This window comes from Mesoplodon mirus (genome assembly GCF_964341445.2).
Source record: "Mesoplodon mirus genome assembly, chromosome: 9".
NCBI classification, from domain to species: domain Eukaryota; kingdom Metazoa; phylum Chordata; class Mammalia; order Artiodactyla; family Ziphiidae; genus Mesoplodon; species Mesoplodon mirus.
In genome coordinates, this window is record NC_138985.1 from 87,441,438 (window position 1) to 87,467,084 (window position 25,647).

General features: G+C 37.7%; 1 protein-coding gene across 5 annotated transcripts in view; it reads right to left on the reverse strand.

Annotated features, from left to right (window-relative positions):
* CADPS2 (calcium dependent secretion activator 2) overlaps positions 1–25,647 on the reverse strand; it is a 478,890-nt gene that overhangs the window by 228,816 nt on the left and 224,427 nt on the right. For all 5 annotated transcript variants that reach the window (XM_082631735.1, XM_082631734.1, XM_082631733.1 and 2 more), the window contains one exon: positions 23,189–23,300. In XM_082631735.1, coding sequence (XP_082487861.1) covers positions 23,189–23,300 — 112 coding nt within the window. The remainder of the gene's footprint in view (positions 1–23,188; positions 23,301–25,647) is intronic.

The following is a 25,647-nucleotide window of genomic DNA, read 5'->3' on the forward strand; positions in this document are numbered from 1 at the left end:
GTTTATTCACCATCGTTTGTTTGGCTTCTCTGTTCTATCACACATGTAGCTAACTCCCCGTGCTAAATTTCCACCATTTGAATGACCTGGAATTTTCTGTTTTTCTGGACAGACTCTAATAAAGGTGTAAACACTGCCATATGTAACAAATGAAGGCCCAGAGGTATGAAATCTATCACTTCTAAAAGTGGTACTGGTGAAGAAACTCTGTTAAATTGTTACCAGGTTCCCAAATTGTACAAGCAGAAAGTGATCGTACTCCTTTCCATGATTCAGCCATGGATGATAACAGACAAGGAAGAAGCACCCAAATATGTAGAGCCCAAAGGGCCAGGGAGAATAAAGGACAAAACAATTCTTTTCAGATGCATAATAAGGGTCTAAGCAAGAGATCCTGAACACTGTCAGGCAGGGTGTCTTCAGTGCCTGCCATGTCAGCATCTCACTGTTCTCCCTGGACACGTACTGCTCTGTATTTCCCACTTCACCTTTTTTTTTGAATGGGAAGCTTAATTGTAGCTTTCCTGCCCCCTGCTCCACTGCTATATACTGGGTTTGTGCTTGAGCAGGGTGGGGAGGGGAGATGGAACAGCAGGCACTTAACACGAACCCTAGTTCATGGGGCACCAGGCTGCAAAGAGCCACAGCTGGACCTGATTGAGATGCTGGACTTTGAACTGGAAGTAAGGACAGGATGAAGCTTTGGGTTGCCTCCCTTGAAGTAAATGCATTCTATGGGTAGTTGGAAGGGTAACAGAATTGTTACCTTGGCTATAGGGGTGAGCTATGGCAGACGATCTAACTGGTCACCAGGATTCATGCTTTCCCTAGTATAGAACTGGTGCCAAGCAGCAGCTAGCCAGCCATATTTTCTAGGTCCCCTGGTATCTAAGTAGGGGCACATGAAAGTTGTAGCTAGTGGAATATGAAGTAAAGTGGTAAATCGTTTTGGGGAATGATGATTAAGATATAGAAGTGAAGAAGGTATGCCTTCTTCACTCATCTGCTAGCCAAATGCAGAGGACTCCAATGCTCTAGAAAATGAGAGAGCCATAAGAGGGAAGAAACTAAAGCCCTGAATCACCACACGGAGGAAATCTACCCATCCATCAGGAACACCCATAATAAACTGTTATACAGGCACTATCGTTTTAAATTACTGAAATGTTGTCATTTGTTACAGCATTTAGTAGTACACCAACTAGTACATTAACACAGAGTTTTGCTGCATAAGACTTGCACAGGTAGTAAGTGCTTGAAGAATTTTCTTTCACGATAAGCAGATAAACAGTTCTACTTCAACATGACTTAGTTCACGTTCAGAGAGGGATGTCTGATGTTGATGGTACAATAATTAGAATACTTAAGAGATATAACTTACTAAGGATTCTTCTTGTATTTTAGATTCACACACAAGTTAAATCATAGCTCTGTACAAAATAGCTAGCTTCTTACAGATTTAGCAAAGTAGCTTGTTCTTTGCTATTTATTTCTTAACTTTTCTACACGTATTTCTGCTTCTTCTAGTCTTTTAGTTTATTTTTGTCACCAACACTTTAAAGGCCTTGTCATTTAGCATAACACAACACATTTTATGATTTATCTTAAATATAAAGCCAATGTATCTTCTTCATAATAAAACGTCAACATTACTTTCCATCTTTGCTGAAGTGTAATGGAAAACACAAAATGTTTTTTTTTCAGGCTTTGTTTAAAATTCTGTCAAATTTAATACAGAGGAAGAAAAAACTTAAAATGAAGTGTAAAAATACATATGTACATAATAATATCTAGAGTAATATGAGGTTCAGAAGAATCTTTCTCTTAAAATATACTTGTACAAACTGACACCTCTACATTATTTTTCTTCTATTAAGATACATTAATTAAAGCCAAGCCATGTGCATCTGTACATATACTACATTATTTGAACTTTGTGGCTTATGAATTCATGACTTTCTAAATTTCTAAACTGTTTCAAAACTAAAAACCTAAAACCTGGGAGGAACAATCTAGAAGAACTGAGAGGGAGCTAGGTAGGCTCTGGGGTGAGGTAAAGAATTCACTGCCTTGTCCCATAAATCTTAGTCCAGAGGAAGAAAAAAAAAAGACCACATGACTGCAGCATTGAACTGTGGTCTCTGAGTAAAATAATACAGCTATATTTTTGGTATAAATCTAGCTCAAAGATAGGTGCAATCAACAATTCTTAAAGGAATCAGGACAGACTTCATAGAGGAATGACTGCTTCATTTTGGAGTCTAAAAGAACACATAAGATTTATAAGATATTTTAAGATACAATATACAAGACACAATAAGAGACACAAGGAAGGGACTGATAAAGACATGAGGCCATTGGAACTGACCCACCCTTCGAAAGTAGGCACACAATCCCAATGCTGACATTCTTACCACTACCTTTGCTTCTCAAGCCCTTCCCCAAGTGTGACTGGTCAGCTCTTTGTTCCCAGGGACCTATCCTTAGTCAGTTTCCATTGCTTGCCAGCAAAGGATCTTCAACCGGTACAAATGTTCATAACATTTTCTGCCATGTCAATTCTCTACCTTATCAAAAGGTAAGGGGAGAGCCCTGTGGAACAGTACCTTTTAAGGGTTAAGAAAAGGAAGAGAACTCTATAATCAAGACCAGAGGCCAAGGAGACAGAAGAAAAATCAGAAGGGTGGGATGCACTATATTCAAGGCAGAGAGTGTTTCGGGGAACAGGAAGTGGCCGGCAATGCCAAATGACACTCAAGAGGTCAAGCACGGTAAGGAAGGAAAGGCTACTGCTTGGTTTAACAACAGAGAGGTCACTAGAGATCTCAGCAAGAGAACGTTTAGGTGAGGCCAGACTATAATGGCTTGAGGGATAAAGTCTATGAGAGGAACGGAGGAAGACATCACTTAATTCTTAAATGAACAAGATGGGGCGAGATAAGCAACACTGTTTTGGCTGGAAGGGGGATTGCGTACAAAGGCGGGGGCGGGGTGGGTGGTGAGGATATGGCCATGTAGACTGAAGAGGGTAAGGAAATGGGAAGGTTGTGCTCATAGGTGAGATCAAAAAGCAAGAATGGGGATAGACTGTAAAAGCATAGGTTTTGCTAAGGAGTTTGTATGTTATCCCATAACGTGTAATCGAAAGATGCTTCTAAACCAGAGAATGACATGATCAAAACCTCATACTCTTGTGTAAAGGATAATCCCTGTCTATCCAGCTGTATACATTCTGGAGAGGCGTCATGTGTAGTCAAGTGTCTAACATCCAATTAAGAAATGAAATGGCCTTAGAAATACATCTTTAAAACAGAGTAAGAAGGGACTGAAAATGCTTTTAGCTGGAATGTTTCAATTTGTGATTAAAATAATTTTTTTTTTTTTTTTGCTGACAATCAGATGTCCTTGAGGCATAGGGTATTTTAAGGAAATGTCCAAGGGATCATCACTCCAGATAAGTAGAGCTATCTCTATGAGAAACCTTGACTTTTGGGGTTCAGTTGACATTTTTCTATCTTTCTCTTTCAACTGACAAATTTTACAGTTTAGCAAAGATTCATGACAACTATACCTTGTGAACCTTTTAAGTACCTTCTTGAGAGCTTAGAACCTTGAGAAAGTATGTACAGTGAAGGAACCAACTGAATTTACTTCATTTCAATAAATTTTTATTTAGCACATGTTAATAACTAGCATGTATTTTCTCCAATATCAGAGCCCTGTATTTTCACTGTATGGAGAAGATGAACTGGATCACTTTTCTGAGAGAAATCTACAATACATCCTTCTTAGTGACATTTTCCAGTGTTTGAATACACCTGAGGTTTCTTAGTCTAAATAATTTCTCCTTTAATGTTACTGCTTCCTGTCCTACTTGGTTGAAACAAAGAACACCTGCTCACTTTCACTAACACAAGGTTCTTCTGTATACTGAAAAATTCGCATTAAGTCTTCTGTGAACCATATTGTCTGCAGGCTAAATCCAGTTCCCTTTATTTTCAAAGCTGGAAAGAATCCTGGAATTTACAATATAGAGCTGATCAAACTCCCAACCTCTTAAAAATGTGCCCACGGCCTGACAGGAAATTACACATTTCCTTCCTTCTATACAGTACTTTTTTTTTTTTTAAATAAGAAAAGCCTTTAAAAAAATGAGTAAAAGAAGAAAAAGGAAAGTATTATCTGAACTATATATTTTTTCTTGGCATTAGCTTGTTAAAAAAATAGAGGTTATAAGCTTTGTTATTTGCATGATGGGGGTTGGAGACAGCATGAAAAACAAACATCAAGGTGTGTAAATTCTTCCTAAATCTTTTCTGGCATCACTACTTAATAATGAACCACTGTACAAAGGGGCTCATGGACTGTATTTAGCAGAGTATGTTCCTTGAGGGCAAGGGCTCATAGTGATACCTAGAGTAATTCACCTGTGGCTGCTAGTGTAATTTAAGCCAGTATCTTTAATTAAGCCATTCTTTTGTTTTTAAAATTGAAGTATAGTTGATTTCCAATATTGTGTTAGGTTCAGTTGTACAGCATAGTGATTCAGTATTTTTGCAGATTATATTCTATTATAGATTATTATAAGATAATGGCTATAATTCCCTGTGCTATACAGTATATCCTTGTTGCTTATCTATTTTATATATAATAGTTGTATCTTAATCACATACCCGTAATTTGTCCCTCCCTCCTCCCCTCTCCCCTTTGGCAAACACTGGTTTGTTTTCTACACCTGTAAGCCTGTTTCCGTTTTGCATATACATTAATTTGTATTACTCTTTTAGATTCCACATACAAGTGATATCATATAGTATTTGTCTTTTTCTGTCTGACTTATTTCACTAAGGATAATATGGTCTAGGTCCATACATGTTGCTTCACATCCTAAACTAGACACTTACCAAGTGTTTGTTGGATAGATGGGTGGATGCTTAGAGAAATTAGAAATAAAAATGCAAACCAAAAATTGATAACTTCATTGAGGTGAAAAGAGAAAAAGGCTTGCCAACTAAAGTACTGCCGAAACTTGATAACAGAAAATGACTGTAGCAAAGGCCAGAATTGGTACGCCATTTACTTGCTAGTCTAAAAATTTCTGAAACTCTCATCTTTCCATTTCTGAACTGTAACGGGTAGAATAATTAGTCTCCCCAAAAATGCCTAGTCCGAATCCCCAGAACCTGTGACTATGTTACTTACCTGGCAAAGGGGAATTGAGGTAGCTGATGGAATTAAGGTCACTAATTAGTGGGCCTTAAGAAAGGGAGATTAGGGCTTCCCCAGTGGTGCAGTGGTTGAGAGTCTGCCTGCCCATGCAGGGGACACGGGTTCGTGCCCCAGTCTGGGAGGATCCCACATGACGCAGAGCGGCTGGGCCTGTGAGCTGTGGCCGCTGGGCCTGCGTGTCCAGAGCCTGTGCTCCACAACGGGAGAGGCCACAACAGTGAGAGGCCCGCGTACCGCAAAAAAAAAAAAAAAAAAAGAAAGAAAGGGAGATTATCCAGGTGGGCCCAGTGCAATCACAAGGGTTCTCGGAGGTGGAAGAGGAAGGCAGAGGAGTGATGAAGCAAAGTGATGTGAGAAACACTTGACCAGCCATTGCCGGCTTTGGAAATGGAAGAGGACCATGCATGAGCCAAACACAGGCAGCCTTCAGAAGCTGGAAAAGGTTAAAAAAAACCCTGCATTCTCCATTTTAGGTCTTCTGGAAAGGAACACAACCCTGCCAACACCTTAATTTGAGCCCACAAAGATTTGCTGTGGACTTCTGACTGGCACAACTGTAAGATAAATTTGTGTTGTTTTGAGCCACTAAGTTTCAGTAATTTGTTAAAGTTGCAATAGGAAACCAATAAACAGCCAATAAAAGCTGCAATTTGATTACAAAAACACTAAATTTACCTTCTAAAAAATTTCTTCTGCTAACTGTGTCATTCAAAGATTTTTACAGACAGATTTCTATCATTATCTCTGATTACTTTAAGATGTTTTGGGATATGATTATTTCTCTCACTTTCCTGAGGTATTCTGCTTGTATTAAATCTTTTGAAAAAACTCTCTCACTTAGTGTTAGTTAACTTAAAGTTTTCATTTTCCTTACCATAAAACAAAAAATTGAAAAGGATTCACAATGAGACAGATTATTTTGGTTACTAGAATGAAGACCATCATGCATATATTTCTAACAAATTTCAAGTTCCATATACCCAAATGATCAAGGATTGCATCTTCTATTTCAGTCTTCAAGAAAGACTTTGAAAGACATAGTCAAATTTGTCAAGATATTTTTCATGGCTCAATTAAAGACACTGGCCTTTACTAATCTTCATATATCACTTTTATTGCTTGTAAATTCTCGATTTCATACTTCTCCTTGAGTGGAGCAATATATTCCATCACAGCTACATCTGTGTCTTTAAGACTTCTCTAGACAGGAAAGCGTTATTATTCTTGATCTATTCCCCTCAGCCATAAATTATGAATAGCAGTAACCTTTATATTTCCTTACCAATAAAGTTTCTATTAGAGGACACTGCATGAGTAGCTTTATCATGTTTCTTTTTACTAGTCTGGTTATAATAATGCCTGGCATTTATAAAGAACTTTTCAACTCAGTGTCTCAAAGTGCTTTGTGAAATTTAAACTAATTCTCACATCACCCTTAATAGATAGGCATTGCTCTTGTTGTGTAAATAACTTGACACTGAAGTTAAACGAATACCTAAGGGAAATTACTTCAAGATAACAATAGACACTTTCAATTTTACCCACCCTCCCCAACACCTTCCCTTCATAATTTCACATACATTATAATAACTAATTTAGCTTTGTTCTCACTCTTTGGTTATTAAGTACTATAAGAACTCTTAGAGCCAAATCAATTTTATTTCTGTCAATCCATACATAGGATGGTAGGATGGAAAGGAGGAAGTTATGTTAATGCCTAAACTTGGATTATTTCAGTTGCAATCCTTAAACTGAAGATAATTATATAGCAAAATGTTTGGGAACTGAATAATTTACAGATAAGTGTTGGTATTTTTATTAAAAATCAACTGCCACCCTGAAGAGTGAACGTGAATTATTATTCTTCATTTGAATAAGAAATCAAAGCAAGGTCTAATAATTACAACCTAACAATTTGCCAAAATGATAAGATTCATGAAAACCTTCCCAATTTGTCATTCTATATGTATACAAACTAGTCAGTAATCCTTTAAAGAATAGAAAAGGAAGACAGGAGAGTAGGAGGCTAAGAATTCTTGATGTTAACATTTTTACATGCTCCAAAGAACTGCATGAATTTAGAGAAATATGATAAGATGGAAGTAGTGGGGAATAAAGGTCAAGGGAGAGAGGTTCAGTGACCTGTTCATGCCCTCTTGGCTATTACGGCAGAGCCAAGACCAGAATCAACGACTTACGGAAGCAGGTTTCAAACTTTCAGTTTGTGATGCTCAACAACCAACTAATCTGAATGTTGGACCTTTGACCTAAAGACTTTATTTTTGACTCATACAATACATATAATAAAAACTAGCAGGGAATAAAGGTACTTAGCTTTTCAGTATCAGTGCTAGAGACAATAAAGGTGGATATTCCTAAGAGGCTTTGTATAGCTCCCAGATGCACAGGGACTTCTTAATGTAGTAACTAAAAGAAGAAGTTAGTAATGGATGTCAGGATGTTCCAACCTGCTTCTTCTATATATTATAACTAGGAGATGGGCTGAACATCCTAGAACCTCACTCTTGCTATATAGGATCCAAACCATGTATCATTCCACAATTGCTGTTTCAGCTTATGACTTGGTTAGGGAGCTCAGGTGTTCAAACAAAAGTGACTCATTCTACTGCCTACTATAACTCTGCAAAGGAGAAATGAAACTGAAACTTCAGAAGATTGTTCATTTGTTCATTCATCCTTCCAACAATAATTGGACATGTATTACACATCAGAAACTGTTAGACAGGTGCTATTGCTGAAATAATATGTCCTATGTCTTACCTTCAATGGGAAATGGAGATATAATATTGTAAGGCTCATAAACTACTCATGAAGTGTTATAATATCATCTGAAGTTAGACGAAACATAAGCAACACTTAAAATAACAGTTACCAATAATAAGCAAAGAAGAAAAAATGGAACCATAAAAAATATTCAATTAGTCTAAAAGAGGAAAAAAGAGGAGGAAAAAAGGAAATAAAGAACATATAAGACAGAAAAAACAGCTAAATGATGGATTTAATCATATCAGTAATCATATTAAAATACAGTTTAAATACTGATTGAAAGGCAGAGATTGTCAGATTGAATAAAAAAATAAAGACCTAATCATATGCTGCTTCAATCAACATATTTTAAATGTAAAGAAACAAATAGATTAAAGGATGTAAAAAGATATAATATGTTAACACTAGTTAAAAGAAAGTTGGGATAGCTAAGACAAAGAAGATTTTAAACCAAAGTATATTACCAGGGATAAGGAAGTTATTTCATAGTGACAAAGTGGTCAATTAATGAAGAGGAAATAGGAATTCTAAATATTTGTGCACCTAATAACATATCCTCAAAATACAAGCAGCAAAAAATGATAGAACAGGTCCATAATTATACTCAGGTTAATACCAGTCTCTCAAAAATTGCTTTTTAGAAAGTAGATACAAAAAATCAGTAAGGGGGCTTCCCTGGTGGTGCAGGGGTTGAGAGTCCGCCTGCCGATGCAGGGCACACAGGTTCGTGCCCCGGCTCGGGAAGATCCCACATGCTGCAGAGCAGCTAGGCCCGTGAGCCATGGCCACTGAGCCTGTGCGTCCGGAGCCTGTGCTCCACAACGGGAGAGGCCACAACAGTGAGAGGCCCGCGTACCGCAAAAAAAAAAAAAAAAAAAAAAAGTATAGAACCTAATTCTCTGATCATAATAAAACTAGAAAAAATAAAAAGATGATTGAAAACAAAACAAAAAAAATCAGTAAGGATATGGAAATAACAGTAACTTGAACTATTTGACATGTATAAAACTCTACTGAATGAAAGAATATGCAGTCTTTTAAACTGTGAATGTAGAACATTCACAGGATAGACCCTATGATAGGCTAAGCCTCAATAAATTTAGAAAGGATCCAAGTCATATAAAGTATATTCTCTAAGCCCAATAGACTGCAATTAGAAATTCATAACATAGAGAACTCCAAAAAAGCTCTCACATATGTGGAAACTAACACAATTTTAATAACCCATGGGTCAAAGAAAGCAAAATAAAACTTAGAGAGTATTTTGAACAGGATGAAAATGAGAAAAAAATATAAAAAATCTGTGGGATGCCACTAAGGCAGTATTTAGGGAGGGTGGCACTTAGAGCACCAAATGTCTATATTAGGAAAAACATTTTTCTCAAATCATTGGCTTCAGCTTTAATGGAAAAAGTATCATGAATTAAACTCAAAGTAAATAGAAGAAACAATAAAGATTAGAGCCAAAAGAGATTAAATAAAAATTAGCAGAAGGAACTTTATCAACTTGATGAAGGGGGTCTACCAAAAACCTACAACTAATGTTATACTTAATGTTCAAAGACAATGTTTTTTCCTTAAGATCAAGAATAAGACTAGGATGTCCACTTTTACCACTTCTATTCAGCACTGTATTGGACATTCTAATAAGTACAATAAGACAACCAAAATAAATAAATAAAAACATCTAGATTGGAAAGAAGTAAAATTGTCTTTACTTGTAGACAACAATATTGTCTATGGAAAAACAATCAATCTACCAAGATACCAGTAGAACTAGCAAGTGAGTTTATCAAGGTTGCAGGATGTAAGATCAATATAGAAAAGTCAATTACATTTCAATATACTAACAATATCTAAATTAAGAAAATTAAAACTAACAAAATGATGCTATTTAAAATAACAAAAATATGAAATACTCAGTGATAGATCTGGCAAAAGAAATGCAAGACCTGATCATTGAAAACTATTAAGACATCACTATGGGGAATGAAATAAGACCTAAATAAATGGAGGGATATACTGTGTTCATGGGTTGGAAAACTCAGCTTTGTTGATCAACTCCCAAACTGATCTACATATTCAATGCAGATTTCTTACATATGGCACCAAAAGTACAAGCCATAAAAGAAAAAAAATTGGACGGCATCAAAATTAAAAACTTCTGCTCTTTGAAACACACTGTTAACAGAATGAAAAGACAAGCCAAATTCTGGGAGAAAAATATTTACAAATCATAAACCTGATAAAAGATGTGTAAACAATATATTATGGTCTTTCCAAACTTAAGAATAAGAAAACAAGTAACCCAATTAAAAACTGGAAAAATGTCTGAACAGATTCTTCATCAAAGAAGAGGTACAAATGAAAAGTAAGCATGCAAAAAGATGTTAACATGATTAGTACTAGCTGTTATGGAAGTATAAATTAAAACCACAATGAAGTAACACTACACACCTATTACAAATAAGGAACTGGTACAGTGTGTACGTTGAATACTTGTTCTATCTGGGACCGAGGCAGCCCTCTATTTTTCTGAGGATACTGAAATGTCAACTTCTGCTACTATAATCACCCACATGGACCCATCATGGAGGATGCCTATTTATAACTTGCTCTTTTAGTGGTGAGAATGTAAGAAAATGCTTTCCTCTACCTCTACAGTGAGGATGCCAGCCACCTCCTCAGAGAAGGTCTGAGGGAGACTCACTGAGGAACAAGTGATGCACATTATCAAAGGCTCCTTTCCAAGTCAGACTCAGGATGGTAAGTCCTCTCCTCTAACACTTCACAGCATGTAATTAATGACCCAGACGTAATCAACTGCTGCTAGAAAATATATTTAGAAAGACTTCGCACCATATATGAATGATCTCTGGCCCTTCACCTGTCTGTGGTCCCTTTCTTGTCACTGGAATGGCTTCTGAGATATGATAACAAAGGCTTGTGACAAATGGTTACATGGAAGGACTAAAGGAGGAAGGAGAGCTTTTCTGTGATTTTTAGTTTCAGAAAAGGCATACCACTTGTTAGAACTACAAAAATAAAAGTTTACTCTGTTTGAGGAGGTGAATTAGACATATATGAAATGCAAATGAATTTCCATTCCATTTTGCAGCAAGTGATATTAACTTGCTGGCTAAAATAGCAGTCATTGAGTACCGGCTATTTCAATGAAATTGGACATTAAATTTTGCTTTCAAATTGAAGTAAAATGCCTATGATTATGATTTCACTAGCAGCTTCTTTAATGCTCTTTTGACTCATATATAAATGAATCAAATTTATATAATGCTGGAAAGTTTAATCCTCAAATATAAATTTTGTCTGAGCGAAGGGAAAGCCTAAAGTGATTTTTATGCATTTAACTATATAATTATTTGTGAAAAATCAGAATTGTTAATTAGTCAATAAAACATCTGTAGTCTATTCCTGATCTATTACTTTGTATGCTGAAATAAGTTCTGTGATGACTCCCTATAAACCAGGCAATTAGAGACATGTTTTAAACTCTATAGGTCCTAACCAAGGTGCTTGAAAGATAATAGTACATTTTAATGGAATAATCTATTGAGCAAGGCTAATTTATCTTAATATTTAAAATGTACCTGAAATTTCCATATAATATCAATAGTTAAATTTGTAAAACATGCATAATGATTGTCACTTTGAATTATTAGCTATGAACATCTCCATATTAAGAAATGTTTACTAGAAGTACAGATATTGAAATATTATTTAATCAAATGAGAAAAAAAGATGACGTTCTAGCTCCACTGCACTATAAAGGAAAATAGATTCTGATTTATACACTTCTCCAACCTCAGGGAGGCAGAAGAACCAGCACCCTCCTGTGTATACTGATGATGTGGTACCAAGGCCACAAACTTAGAGTGTATGAATAGACAATAGGTTCTTTTTCTAACAACTGTCAGAAAGAATGTCTTTACAGCAACACTCTAAAACTAAAAAGTTATTTGGGTAGAAACTTCAAAAATCCATTTTGGGGACTTCCCTGGTGGCACAGTGGCTAAGACTCCGCCTGCCAATGTAGGGGACACGGGTTCGAGCCCTGGTCCAGGAAGATCCCACATGCCGCGAAGCAACTAAGCCCATGCACCACAACTACTGAACCTGCGCTCTAGAGCCCGCAAGACACAACTACTGAAGCCTGCGCTCCTAGAGCCCGTGCTCCACAATGAGAGAAGCCACCGCAATGAGAAGCCGGCACACCACAACGAAGAGTAGCCCCCACTCGCCACAACTAGAGAAATCCTGCGCGTAGCAATGAAGACCCAACGCAGAGGAAAAAAAAATCCATTTTGGACTCAAGAACACCATTTGGCAGGTTAAATAGTACCCAGGAGTACATTAATTCATTCTGAAAGACTCAATGGAAACTGCATTGCTCACAAATAGATGCCTTGTGGGATCATTTAGATTTTTATATGGCTATGTTACAAAAGCCCTGCTTTTAAATTTTTGCAGGGACAACCGATTATGATGAACTGTATAAGTTTGGGTGCTTAACTGGTCTACTATTGACCTGCTAGGACATACCCATAATAAGAAAAATTCCCTGTTCTGTCTCGAGGTATTCCCTTAGCACCCGGTGGAGGGCTGGCCACCAACTTGGATGAAAAATCTCCATATGCCACCCCCGTTTCCCTAAATAGGTATTTGCATCTGCCATCTACAAACAAAATCTGCATGCCAAGCATTTGCCAAAGAACATAACCTTTAACTGCCTAATGCCTATTTAAATTTGAGCTATCATTTCACAAAACTATGTGCTACAATAGATTTTTTTTTTTTTATGTGTTACTAGTTCTCAACCCTGGCTGCACCTTAGTATCAGCAATACTATTTGTGCCAGTGCCTCTCAACCCTATATGCACATTATCAGCTCCTGAGAAGTGCTTCAAATTCTCTTTCCTGGGCTCACCCTAAACCAACTAAAAGTGTGAGTCCAGACCCTGAGTCTTCTCAAACACTCCCCGAAGCAGTTCTTATGTGAACATCAAGTTGAGATGCACCATCACAAATGAAAGTAATAAAAGCAGCCAGACAGTACCCTAATGAGATTCAAATCACTGTATAAAATGACTATGCATGAATTGGCTTTAGATTAAATAATATTCAGTTCCTGCTTTAAGTCATGAAATTAAATTGGTCCACACCAACACCATGATTTGTAAAACAGTCACATTACCTTATCCTATGAAACATAGTATTTAATGGTTGTTTTAGGGCATAGACTTTGGGGTCAGAAAACTGAAGTTCAGATCAGGACTCTCGCAGTTGCTGAGTGGTCTTAACCTCTGATTCTCACTCTTTAACTAAATATGGACTGTTACTAGCATCTTCAAAGAGGATTAAATGGGATATGTGAATAGTAAGCAGTAATAGCAACGAGTAAATCAGTATAATGATAGAAAAGGAGAACAAGAAACGACAACACAGTTTGTATTTCAGACAAGGGGTCAGAGATCCAGAGAGTAAATGCCTCCAGATCACGCTTAATAAAAAGTCAGTGGAGTTAACCTTACTGAGTAAACCTTACTTAGTATGGCAAAACTGATCTAGTAAATCCTTCAGTGAGCTGCTTGGATGAGAATTATTATGATAGACCTGTTGAAGGATATCTCCATAATGACTGAAGCTGTAGTATCTTCAGTGATTTTTACCATTTAGAGTATAAATAAGAAGCTTTATCTTCTATTGTACTAGGTTACTTTTGGTACGTGGGCCTCTCACTGTTGTGGCCTCTCCCGTTGCAGAGCACAGGCTCCAGACGCGCAGGCTCAGCAGCCATGGCTCATGGGCCCAGCCGCTCCGCGGCATGTGGGATCTTCCCAGACCGGGGCACGAACCCGTGTCCCCTGCATTGGCAGGTGGACTCTCAACCACTGTGCCACTAGGGAAGCCCTGTACTAGATTACTTTTAAATGAAGTAATCACACATACATCCTTACTGAGATACAGTCTAAGGACAAAAAGAACTACAAAGAAATACTGACCATTACTTGGTAAGTTCTTTGTTGGTTATGGTACTGGTACAGTATTTCTGGAACAATTTTGTATGTATTACAAGACAGAAAATAAGTAAACATGTTGATGCTGCAGGGAGCCTGTAAACTCATGATTTTTAAGAAGTATATATTCCTTAACCATAAGTGATGATACACAGAATGTTGATTTCTAAATTCCATTATCACTAAAAAGAACCAGTGCTGATTATAGGCCTGGGATAGGGAGAGTACAAGCTGAGTCGATCAACATCTCAAGCTCCAAAAAGCAAAGACTGATGGTATCAAGCTTAATTAACTTCACTAATACCAGGAAAATCTACCATTATATGACTCCCGATATGATGCTATGGGAATCACAAAACATCACCTATGTAGGGTTCTTCCCAAAAATGTTTAGCTGAATCCAATCATGAAAAAACAGTAAGACAAATCCAGAAGGGAAAACATTCTACAAAATTAAACTCGTTAAAAATGTCATCATCATAGACAACCCCCCCGCCCCGCCCACCCAATATATGATCCTGAATTGTATTCTGGGTTGGGGGATGGGGAAATCCAGCTTTTACAGACATGCTAGGATAATTATGGGACTCTGAATATTGACTATATATCACATACTAATATTCATCAATATTAAATTTCCTAGGTGCAATAATGGAATTGATGTAAGAAAATGTTTGTCTCTTAGAAAATATAAGCTGAAGTATTTTGGAAAAAAAATGCTGAAAAGCCTTCTTTATTACAAATCTTTTTAAAACTAAGCTTTACATTCTGGAATAATTTTAAAAATTTACAGAAAAGTTGCAAAAACAATATTGAAAGTTCCTGTTTACCTCTCAGTTTCCCCCATAATTAACATATGATACCATAGTACTTCTGTGAAAACCATGAAACATACATTGTTACATTACTCTTGACTAAACCCCAGACTCTATTTGGATTCCATGGGTTTTTCCATCAATGTCTTTTCTATTCCAAGACCCAATCCAAGACACCACATCGCATTTAGTGGTCACGTCTCCTTAGTCTCTTCTGATCTGTGTGTGACAGTTTCTCAGTCTTGTTTTTATACCTAGAAAAATACTAGCCAATTATCCTGTACAGTGTCCCCTAGTCTGGTTTTGTCTGATATTTTCATCATAATTAAACTGGGTTTAAGTTGGGGTTTTCAGAAAGAATATCACAGAGGTGAAATGTGCCGTTCTCATAACATCGTAACAGGAGTACATGATAGCTATGTGGCATCAGTGGCAGTGTTAATCTTCATTACTTGGTTAAGGTAGTGTTTGCAGGTTACTGTTTTTCTCTTATATTGCTTAGGTGTACATTTCTCACCACTCCTTTCAGTGCAGTTATCTTGTACCTTGTAATACAACTAAGTTCATCTGTGTTAACCTGCATACATTAAAGTACATGCTTTATGATGTACAGTTTTGTTTACTGAAGTATGGTTGATTTACAATATTAAATTAGTTTCAGGTGTACAGCATAGTGGTTCAGTATTTTTACAGGTTACACTCCATTAAGTTATTACAAGAAAATGGCTAAAATTCCCTGTGCTATATAATATATCCTTCTTATCTATTTTATATCAATACATAGTAATTTGTATCTCTTAATCCCATACCCGTATCTTGCCCCTCCCCACTTCCCTCTCTTTGCTGGTAACCACTGGTTTGTTTCTTATGAGTTTGTTTCTGTTTTGCTATACCTGTTTGTTTTATTTTTTAGATTCCACATATGATTTCCTTTTTGAGTTCTTCATTGACCTGTTTTTTTTTTTTGGCTGTATTGGGCCTTTGTTGATGTGTGCAGGCTTTCTCTAGTTGCGGTGAGCAGGGGCTACTGTTTGTTGTGGCGCACAGGCTTCTCATTGCAGTGGCTTCTCTTGTTGCTGAGCACAGGCTCTAGGCATGTGGGCTTCAGCAGTTGCAGCACCCAGGCTCAGTAGTTGCGGCACACAGGCTCTAGAGCGCAGGCTCAGTAGTTTGGCACACGGGCTTAGTTGCTCCACAGCATGTGGGATCTTCCCAGACCAGGGATCAAACCCATGTCCCCTGCACTGGCAGGTGGATTCTTAACCACTGCACCACCGGGGAAGTCCAATCCATTGTTTTTTAATAGCATGTTTTTTAAGTCTGCACGTCTTTGTTCTTTTCTCATTTGTTTTCTATAATTGACTTCTAGTTTCATACCACTGTGGTCCAAAAAAATGCTTGATATAATTTCCATCCTCTCAAATTTGTTTAGACTTATTTTGTGGCTTAGCATATGATCTATCCTGGAGAATGTTCCACGTGCATTTGAAAAGAATGTGTATTCTGTTTTTGGATGTAATGTCCTGTAAATATCTACTATGTCCAACTGGTTTATTGTGTCATTTAAAACCACTGTTGCCTTATTTTCTGTCTGAATGATCTGTCCATTGATGTCAGTGGGGTGTTAAAGTCCCCTATCATTATTGTATTACTGTCAATGTCATCCTTTATGTGTATTTGCTTTGTATGTTTAGGTGCTCCTGTATTGGGTGCATATATGTTAATGAGAATAATATTCTCCTCTTGTATAGATCACTTTATCATTATATAATGCCCTTCTTTGTGGTTTGTTACTTTGTTTTAGTCTATTTTGTCTGATATGACTATTGCTACCCCCATTTTGTTTCCATTTGCATGAAATATCTCTTTCCATTCCCTCACTTTCTATCTGCGTGTCTTCAGCTCTGAAGTGAGTCTCTTGTATTATCCAAAGAGCCACCCTATGTCTTTTGATTGGAGTACTTAGTCCACTGACATTTAAAATAGCTATTGATAGGTACCTGCTTATTGCCTTTTATTACTTGTTTTTCTGTTGTTTTTATAGCTCTTCCCTGTTCATTTCTTCTTGTTTCTTCCATTGTGGTTTGAATTTCCTTAGTAGTATGGTTGTGTTCCTTTTTCTTAGTTGGTAGGTTTTTAATTTGTGGTTACTGTGAGGTTCATGTATCTACTTGTTTTAAACTAGTAGTCATTTTAAGTTCAAACACACTCTAAAAGAGCCATATTTTTTACTCTCCTCCTCCGCACCATTTTTAATGTCATATTTTACATTTTCACACATATCCCTTTACGGTTTATTGTAGTTATAGTTGCTTTTACAATTTTTGTCTTTTAATCTTTGTACTGGCTTATGTAAGTGGCTGATCCTCAGTCCTTACTATATATTTGCCTTTCCTAGTGGGATTTTCCTTCTCCTATAGATTCCTATCTTTCCACTTAAAGACACTAACATTTTTTAGGATAGGTTTAGTACTGATGAACTCTTAGTTTCTGCTTGCCTGAGAAGTTCCTTTTGTATTCTAAATGATAATCTTGCTGGGTAGAGTATCCTAGGTTACAAATTTTTCCCTTTCAGCATATTGAATATATCATGTCACTCCCTGCAAAGTTTCTGCAGAGAAGTCAGCTGATAGCCTTATGGGGATTCCCTTGTATTTGACTCTTTTTCTCTTGCTGCATTTATAATTCTTTATCTTTTGCCATTCTAATTATGATATATCTTGGTGTGGGTCTGTTTGAGGTCATCATGTTTGGAATCCTCTGTGTTTCTCATACCTGGATATTTGTTTCCTTGCTCAGGTGTGGAAAGTTTTCAGCCATAGTTTCCTCAAATACATTTTTAATCCCCTTCTCCCTTCTCCATTCTGGGACCCCTATAATGCAAGTATTGGTGGGCTTAATATTATCCCAGAGATCTCTTATTTTTATTTTTTACAATTTGTTTTTCTTTTTGCTGCTCTGATGGGGTGATTTCCATTATTCTATCTTCCAGGTCACTTACTCATTCTTCTGTATCACTCAGTGTGCTATTCATACCTTCTTGTGTGTTTGGTTTTTTTTTAATTTCAGGTATTGAATTTATTTCTGATTGGGTCTTTCTTTCTATTTTTTAACTTGTTAAAATTTTCACTGTGTATATCTATTCTTTTCCCTAATTTAGTTAACATTTTTATTACCAATATTTTGAATTCTTTATCTGGCAAATTGTTTGTTTCAATTGCAAATTGTTGAGGTTTTCTCTTGCTCTTTCAATTGGGAGCAATCCCTCTACCTTCTTGGTTTGGTGAACTTTCTCTGCCTTTATGAATTTAGGTGAAAGTTACCTATTGTGGTCTTGAAGGAGTATTCTTATGTGGGAGAGTCCCCCTATGCACTGTGTCCAATGCCTTTGGTAGGAGAGCTGGATTTGCTGAGGATGCAAGTCCTATCATTCCTCAGGGTGTTCTGGCAGCTATGACCTTGGTAGGGGTGGGGCTGGAGATGGAGGGGCTAGAGCCAGGTGTGAGGCAGGACCTCCCCTCTGCTCAGTGGCAGCAACACCCTATTGGGGGGAGTGGTCTGAGCCCAAGTTGCTGGAGCAGACTCCCTGAGGGTCAGGTCTGAGCTGGCTCTATTCCCTTTAAGTATGTGTTTATCCCTCTCCCTGCACTGGGGACCCTTGCCCCAGAGGGGGCAGTGCTGAAGCAAATGGGGCCCTTGGGGGCTCTCTGCTCCTGTCTGCCTCAGACAGAAGTCCAAGCTTTCTCTGCCATGCTGCCTGTGCAGGCACCCACAATAGGTTCCCTCGCTCTGCTCAGACACAGCCTCAGGTGCAAATCCCTTTGTCCCTCACAGCTGATCACTCTCCTCGGCCTCTGCCACCCTTGCCCTGTGGTGGAGTAACACTGCAGGGCAGGGGGGACCCACATGGACTCTGAGCATGTATGGGGGTGCTGAGCTGTGGTGGAGTGGCTGCCATAGAGATCTGGGCTGCTTTTGATGGGCTGCTTAAGTAAGTGCCAGCAATGGCTGCCATCCCCTCACCCAGGCTCTGACCCAGTACCTGGTAGCCACCGTGTCCCACAGTTGAGTCTTCTCCCCAGTCATGGCTGCCCAAGATCCCGTGTCTTGGGAAACCTGGCAGCTGCTAGAGCAGACCTCTCTTCACCCTACCTTGGGGGGCAAGCCAGTGTGCTCGTGCTGCCCACAAGCCGAGTCCAGTGTTCCCAGAGCCCTCCTGTTAGCCCTCCAGTCCCCAGAGCCTCCAACCAGCCAAGGGGGTTCATCTCCCCTGTTTAGGACCCTGGAACTGGGGTGTCTAATCTGTGGCTCTCACTGCTCATTCCCCAGGGCAAGCGTCCAGCCGTGTATTCTCCCTTTTCCTCTAAGTTCCCTTCCAGGCGCACAAGTCCCAACCTGATCGTTTTTCTTCCCTTCCTACCCGATTATATGTGTATCTTTCTTACAGCCTTGGTTGTATAGGAGTCCTTCTGCCAGTTTCCAGTTAGTTTTCAGTGAGAACTGTTCCACATGTAGGTGTATTTCTGATGTGTTTATCAAACACATGTGAGTTCCACATTCTCTTACTCCTCCATCTTGATTGATCTCCTCCTGTGATGTACAGTTCTATGTGTTTAGGCAAATACATACATTCATACATCCAATACCCAGTATCACACAGAAAAACTCCTTCACCTTGAAAGATCCCTGTACACCCCTTTTCAGCCAACCACTTCCCCCCTGGGTCAATCCATGGCAAACACTCAACTGTTTTCTGTTTCTATAATGTTGGCTTTTTAGAACAAATCATACATTATGTAGTCTTTTGGGTCTGACTTCTTTCACTTGCATTTAAGTTTCATCTATGTTGTTGCATGAATTAGTAGTTCATTTCTTTTTACTGCTGAATAGTATTCCACTCTATAGACGCACCACAATTTATCCATTACTCTGTTGAAGGACATGTTACTGCTTCCAGTTTTTTGCGATTATGAATAAAGCTCTTACAAAATTCACATGCAGGTTTTGTGTGGACATGAACTGTATAAACCCTTGGGTAGATACCTAGGAGGGCAGCTGCTGAGCTATATGGTAAGTCTAAGTTTAACTTTATAAGAAACTGGCAAGTTGTATTCCACAGTGGCTGTACAACTTTTCATTTCCGCCAGCAAAGATTAAGTTTGTTCATTTGAATCCTTGTCAGCTTTTGTTATTGTCAGTTTTCTTGTGTTATATCCATTTAGTGTATCTTCCTGTGCTATACGTCTATTTTAAAGGTTGTGTTACTCATCTTTCAAATACCACACAAAATTTTAATTAAAAAACTTCACTAAACTAAGATCCCCAGATACAAGAGTTACATCATTTTAGACTACAGAGCTCAGATGATGTAAGGCCTTTTTCTTCAAATTAAAATGTTGTTACTGTTTCTAAGTATAAAAGTAGGTAAATATATAGAAAACATTACCAGTAGCTCTACCCTCCAGCGATGACCACCATTCTTTTCTAATTTTCTTCTAATTGCACACATGTGGTCAGATTATAACACATCTAAAGACCCAAAGTGTAAACCAAAAATGAGTCTGATATGTTTGAGGAACAGAAAGAAAGCCAAACACGAAGGAAGAATGATAGTAAGCAAGGAGGGTGTAATAGGAGATGAATTTGGAGAGAGATCAGTTCATGCAGAGCAGAGTTCTTCAATGTTGGTGTGTGTCCAAATTATGAGGCGGCCCTGTTAGAAAAGATTGCAGCACCCCACCCCCAAGTTTCTGTTCCAACAGATGGAGAGTTGGGCCTGAGAACTTGCATTTCTAACAATTTTCCAGGTGTTGCTGATGCTGCTTGTCCAGGGTCCCACTTTGACAACCCTTCTTGGGCATACGACACTACGATGAGGAGTCTGATTCTTTGTTCCAAATAACTGAGAAGACAATGGAAGATTTTAAGGACAGAATGATGTGATTCTGTTTTGAATTTTAAATAGATCATAGTGGCTGAGGTGTGAAAGCTGGATCAGAAGGGACGAGATGACAAATGAGGAAGCAGTAAGCTGACTATTACTAGTGAGAAATAACGATGTCTTGAATTACGGTCGAGGAAATGTTAAAGTGTGAACATACTCACTATAAATTTAGGAAAAAGCTGACAAAACTTGCAAATAGATTGGGCATTAGAGTCAAAGAAGAAGAAAAAAAGGGCATGCTGAGATCACTTGCTTGACAATGGCCCCTATGGAAGACTTGATGGGGTTGCTAATCAAAAGTTCTTATTTCAAAAATATTTAGTGTGAGATATCTGTTAATACACAATTAGAAATACCAAGTAGGCAAGTTGGATATACAAATCTGAAGCTCCAAGGAAGAAAACTAACTTAAAAATTGGAAGTCATTAACCCCCCCAAAAATTTATAATCATGGAACCTACTGAGGTCATTAGCATAGATCAATGTATCTCAAGCAGGGGTGCTCCCAGGGGACACTTGGCAATGTCTGGAGACATTTCTTATCATCTTTACTTAAGAGGGGATGAGGGGGCTTCCCTGGTGGTGCAGTGGTTGAGAGTCCGCCTGCCGATGCAGGGGACACAGGTTCATGCCCCGGTCCGGGAGGATCCCACATGCCGCGGAGCAACTGGGCCCGTGAGCCATGGCGGCTGAGCCTGTGCGTCCGGAGCCTGTGCTCCGCAAGGGGAGAGGCCACAGCAGTGAGAGGCCCACTTACCGCAAAAAAAAAAAAAAAAAAAGAGGGGACGAGACTACTGGCATATATTGACTGGTCAGGAATGCTACCAAATATCATAAAATGCACAGGAGTGCTCCTAACAGCGAAGAATTATCCTACTCAGAACATCAATAGTGCTGAGGTTGAGAAACTCTTATACAGATAGAAAAATTGTCTTTCATGTATCACAGGAACAAGGGAGCATGAGGTCTTTCTCAGATATACAACTGATTGGAAAATATACCACTCATGTATATAATTTAAAAATTGCTTTTATATATATATAGATATCTATATCTATCTATCTAGAGAACTGAAAAATAAATTAAAAATACCTTAAATTACGTTATAGCATTAGAGTTAAAATGGCTGCTATTACACAGTGAAAAATAGTTACAATAAGGAAACAAGGTAAAATGAATGTAATAATAATTTAAATGAGAAACCCTGATTCACAAATCCATCAGACCACATGCAGTCTCCAGGGTTCTTCTCTTAGATTATGCCACCTGTATACCTTTGTTGAATGAATAAATGCACAAATATATAAGCACATGAATGAACGAACATTATGGTTTAGCTCTCTTAGGTATTAAGAAATACACATAACAGGGAAACAGAAGAGGAAATCTAGCATATGAATGCAGACTCACAATTTGTGGAGTGTGGGTATCGATTCACAAAATCCCTAGAAATGAAACTTCAAAGGTGCAAAGGATACAGAAAAGGAGGAAGATTTGAAATGAATAGAAATCCCAACTTTAGGGGGAAAAAAAATCCAACGTACACACGAATCCTAGCATCCTTCGACACCTAGCGTCACACCAGCTATCCACCACTACCAGAAATTTTCAAGTAAGATTTCTTAAGGCTTTATTTTCTGGAAAATATATATGAAAGCAGTGCTCAGGTCTGGGTAAAATAGATCCACATTACAGAAGATAACTTTATAGTCTACTCACTGGAACGCATCTACCTCGTAAACAAAACTGCAGATAATCTTTCCCACAGAGAAGTGTTAAGATCACAAATCTACCGTAATGTCAGAAGAAGCTGAGAGATACTGGATTAGAGGATAAATATATTATAGGTATGAGGAGGTGACTATAGGAAAAAAACAATTCTATGCTAAAAGCTGTGTGGCGAAGACCTTCTCACAGGGAAAATGAGAGAGGTACAAGATATAAATACACTTAAGAGATATTCTGTAATCAGTCTAATCACAACGAACATAAAGAGCAGATGACTTCAAATATAAAGAGGATGCTTGTAACCCACGGACAGACATGTTTGAATTAGGGTTACCTTTCACCAAGAAGGACAAGTTGGCCTATACCATTCACTCACTGGCCAGTGCAGTACGTGTGACAAGAGTGACTCAGTCAGTGACTAGGACCTTATGTGTTCCCCTTAAACACCCAAGGCCTATCGCAATACTTTCTCCATTACAGCAATTATGTTTAGTAAATCAGAGCTGTAAGCGGGGCTCATGGGAAATTACAAATAAATTATTAACGTACGAACAGAAGGTTTACACACTGCATACTGGTCCACCTTAACTCTAAATCAAGAGAAGTTAAAATTGTGCTCCCTGGGAAACACGGAGCTGACCGTAACTCACCTTTCCCAGTTCTTTATCTTCAAGGGCCAAGACCCCAGTGCTTTCCGTGAAGAGTTTTACTTTGACCACAGGCCGTGGATGAGTAGTGGTAAAATCTCCTTGGGTTCCCCACCTGCAATGAAGTAACAAAGATTCTCTTTGAAATGCAGCCTTAATTTTGTTTTCCATGTAGATGTGTTTCCTTAAAAGGCACATTAAGCAATGGAGAGTCTTTCCTGGCTCACTGAGATTGTTATCTTTGCTTTTGTTTCTGACAGATGGCACAGTCAAGAAAGAAAGTAACAATAAGCTTTACAGCTTGTAATAATTATTCAGCTGTTCTAAAAATTAGCACATTAGAGTACAAAACACAGTGTGTCATAAGAATTTAGGTTAAGGTAAAGCATTAAAGAATATATATATAACTGAATCACTGTGCTGTACACCTGAAACAGCACAACACTGTAAATCAACTATACTTCAATTTAAAAAGAAAGGTAAAGCATTATAGATATAGCTATTGGAACCTATTTTATTAATTCCAACACAAATTACAACATAATTTTTATGGATGGCTGGGGAAAACTGTTAACGGTTTGAGTGTGTAAGAGGTAGTTTCTCAGAAATTATTTTTGCATGCTGAAGATTTCACACCATCTCTTCTTACAAAGTCTTCACTAGATATTTTATTTATATTCTTAAAAGTGGAGGTAATCATCTCATCCCTTACTTTATATGATTTATTAAAGCTCCTGTCAAAAGGAAAGAAATAAGCACCATAAAAATAGGAGTGTTTAGCCATTAATTTCCCAGTACACTCTCCTAAGAATGAAGTAAGTCTTTCGATATCTGGCTTTTCAAATCAAAACAAAATAACATGTTTCCTTAGCTTATCTTTTAATTAATAGCATCTCATCTTTACCACATACCAACTCATTCTAGTCTATTTACAAACTTAGATGGCACACACCTGATACTAAAAAATCTTATCAATGTTTCTCATAATTCTGAGATCAGACTTGATATTCAGCACAGCATAAAGAAAATACCACTGAGAAAAACAGACGTAACAGGAAGAAAAAGAGATTTAATGAGATAAGATTCCTGTTAAAAATAATAACCAAATAAAAATACCAATTTCTTATTTTAAAAAAACAGTTTACCACATTCATGGCACTGTCTAAACAGTTTTAATTTTTAACATTGTGATACATGTACAGTAAAAGCAGAGGCCATTTCAATGACTGAAGAAACTTGCATCAAGATGCAGTTTTTTCTTTTGAAATTAAAGTCATACTTCAGAGGGAAGGGAGAGATTCATTCAGGACGGAAAGCAACTTAATTTCTATTTTAGATTTCTAGAAACTGATTAGCAAAGAATCTTTTTGCCATTTCATAGAATTAAGATGGTCTGAGATAAAGTAGAACTAAAATAGGAATAAAAATAAAAATAGATTCAGAACCAAAATAAGGAAGGAGAGAACAATTCTTAATTTAGAGTGTGGAATCTTAAGCCTTGAATACAGTCAGGCGATCTGGATAACAACTCCGGAGTTGACGCCCATGACATACCCTTCTCTTTATTGAGTAACATGTGGTTAAATTTGGAAAACTAACTTTTGGAGACATTTTCTTATAACTGAAATCAATGATTTTTAGTAGTCATGTAGACACAGCCTAATAGTTTTCCACAGAATTTGCTGATCTTTTAAACTAAATTCTCTTCATAAAAATTCTTTTGTGTATTAAATCAATGATATTTTGTCTCCTCTAATGTCAAAAATCCTTTGAAACTATTATTACAGTTTTATATGATTATTTGAAATTCCTAATCTACTCCAATATGCAGTTCTCCAAAGAGAAAAATACTGACTGATCAAGGACAGAATTCCAAGACATCTTTTATGTTCTTAAATATTAAAGGTTTCCTAAGTAATTAAAAAGGTTGATTCATAAGAAATTTATCTATGTATTACATAAAATTTGTCACAAATAGCTATTGTAATTAAAACTCCAGATTTGAAAATAATGCATTGTAATACAAAACCCAAGATTACTGGATAGAATTTCAAACCTTTATTACAAACAAACACCCCTCCCCTTCAATTTTAATAGTTAATCAGTAGAGCAGATTTAAATTTCTTCCCTTAAAAATATACTGAGTATATTTTAAAACAATTTTCTATATATTTAATGGAATTAGTTTGTGTTAGGTGATCAATAATGTTTACAAAAGTTGCCTTACTTATTGTCATAACAGTTGACATACTTTAAAAGTATTTGAGGGTTGCCCTGGTGGCACAGTGGTTGAGAGTCTGCCTGCTAATGCAGGGGACACAAGTTCGAGCCCTGGTCTGGGAAGATCCCACATGCCGCGGAGCAGCTAGGCCCGTGAGCCACAACTACTGAGCCTGCGCATCTGGAGCCTGTGCTCCGCCACGAGAGAGGCCGGGATAGTGAGAGGCCCGAGCACCTCGATG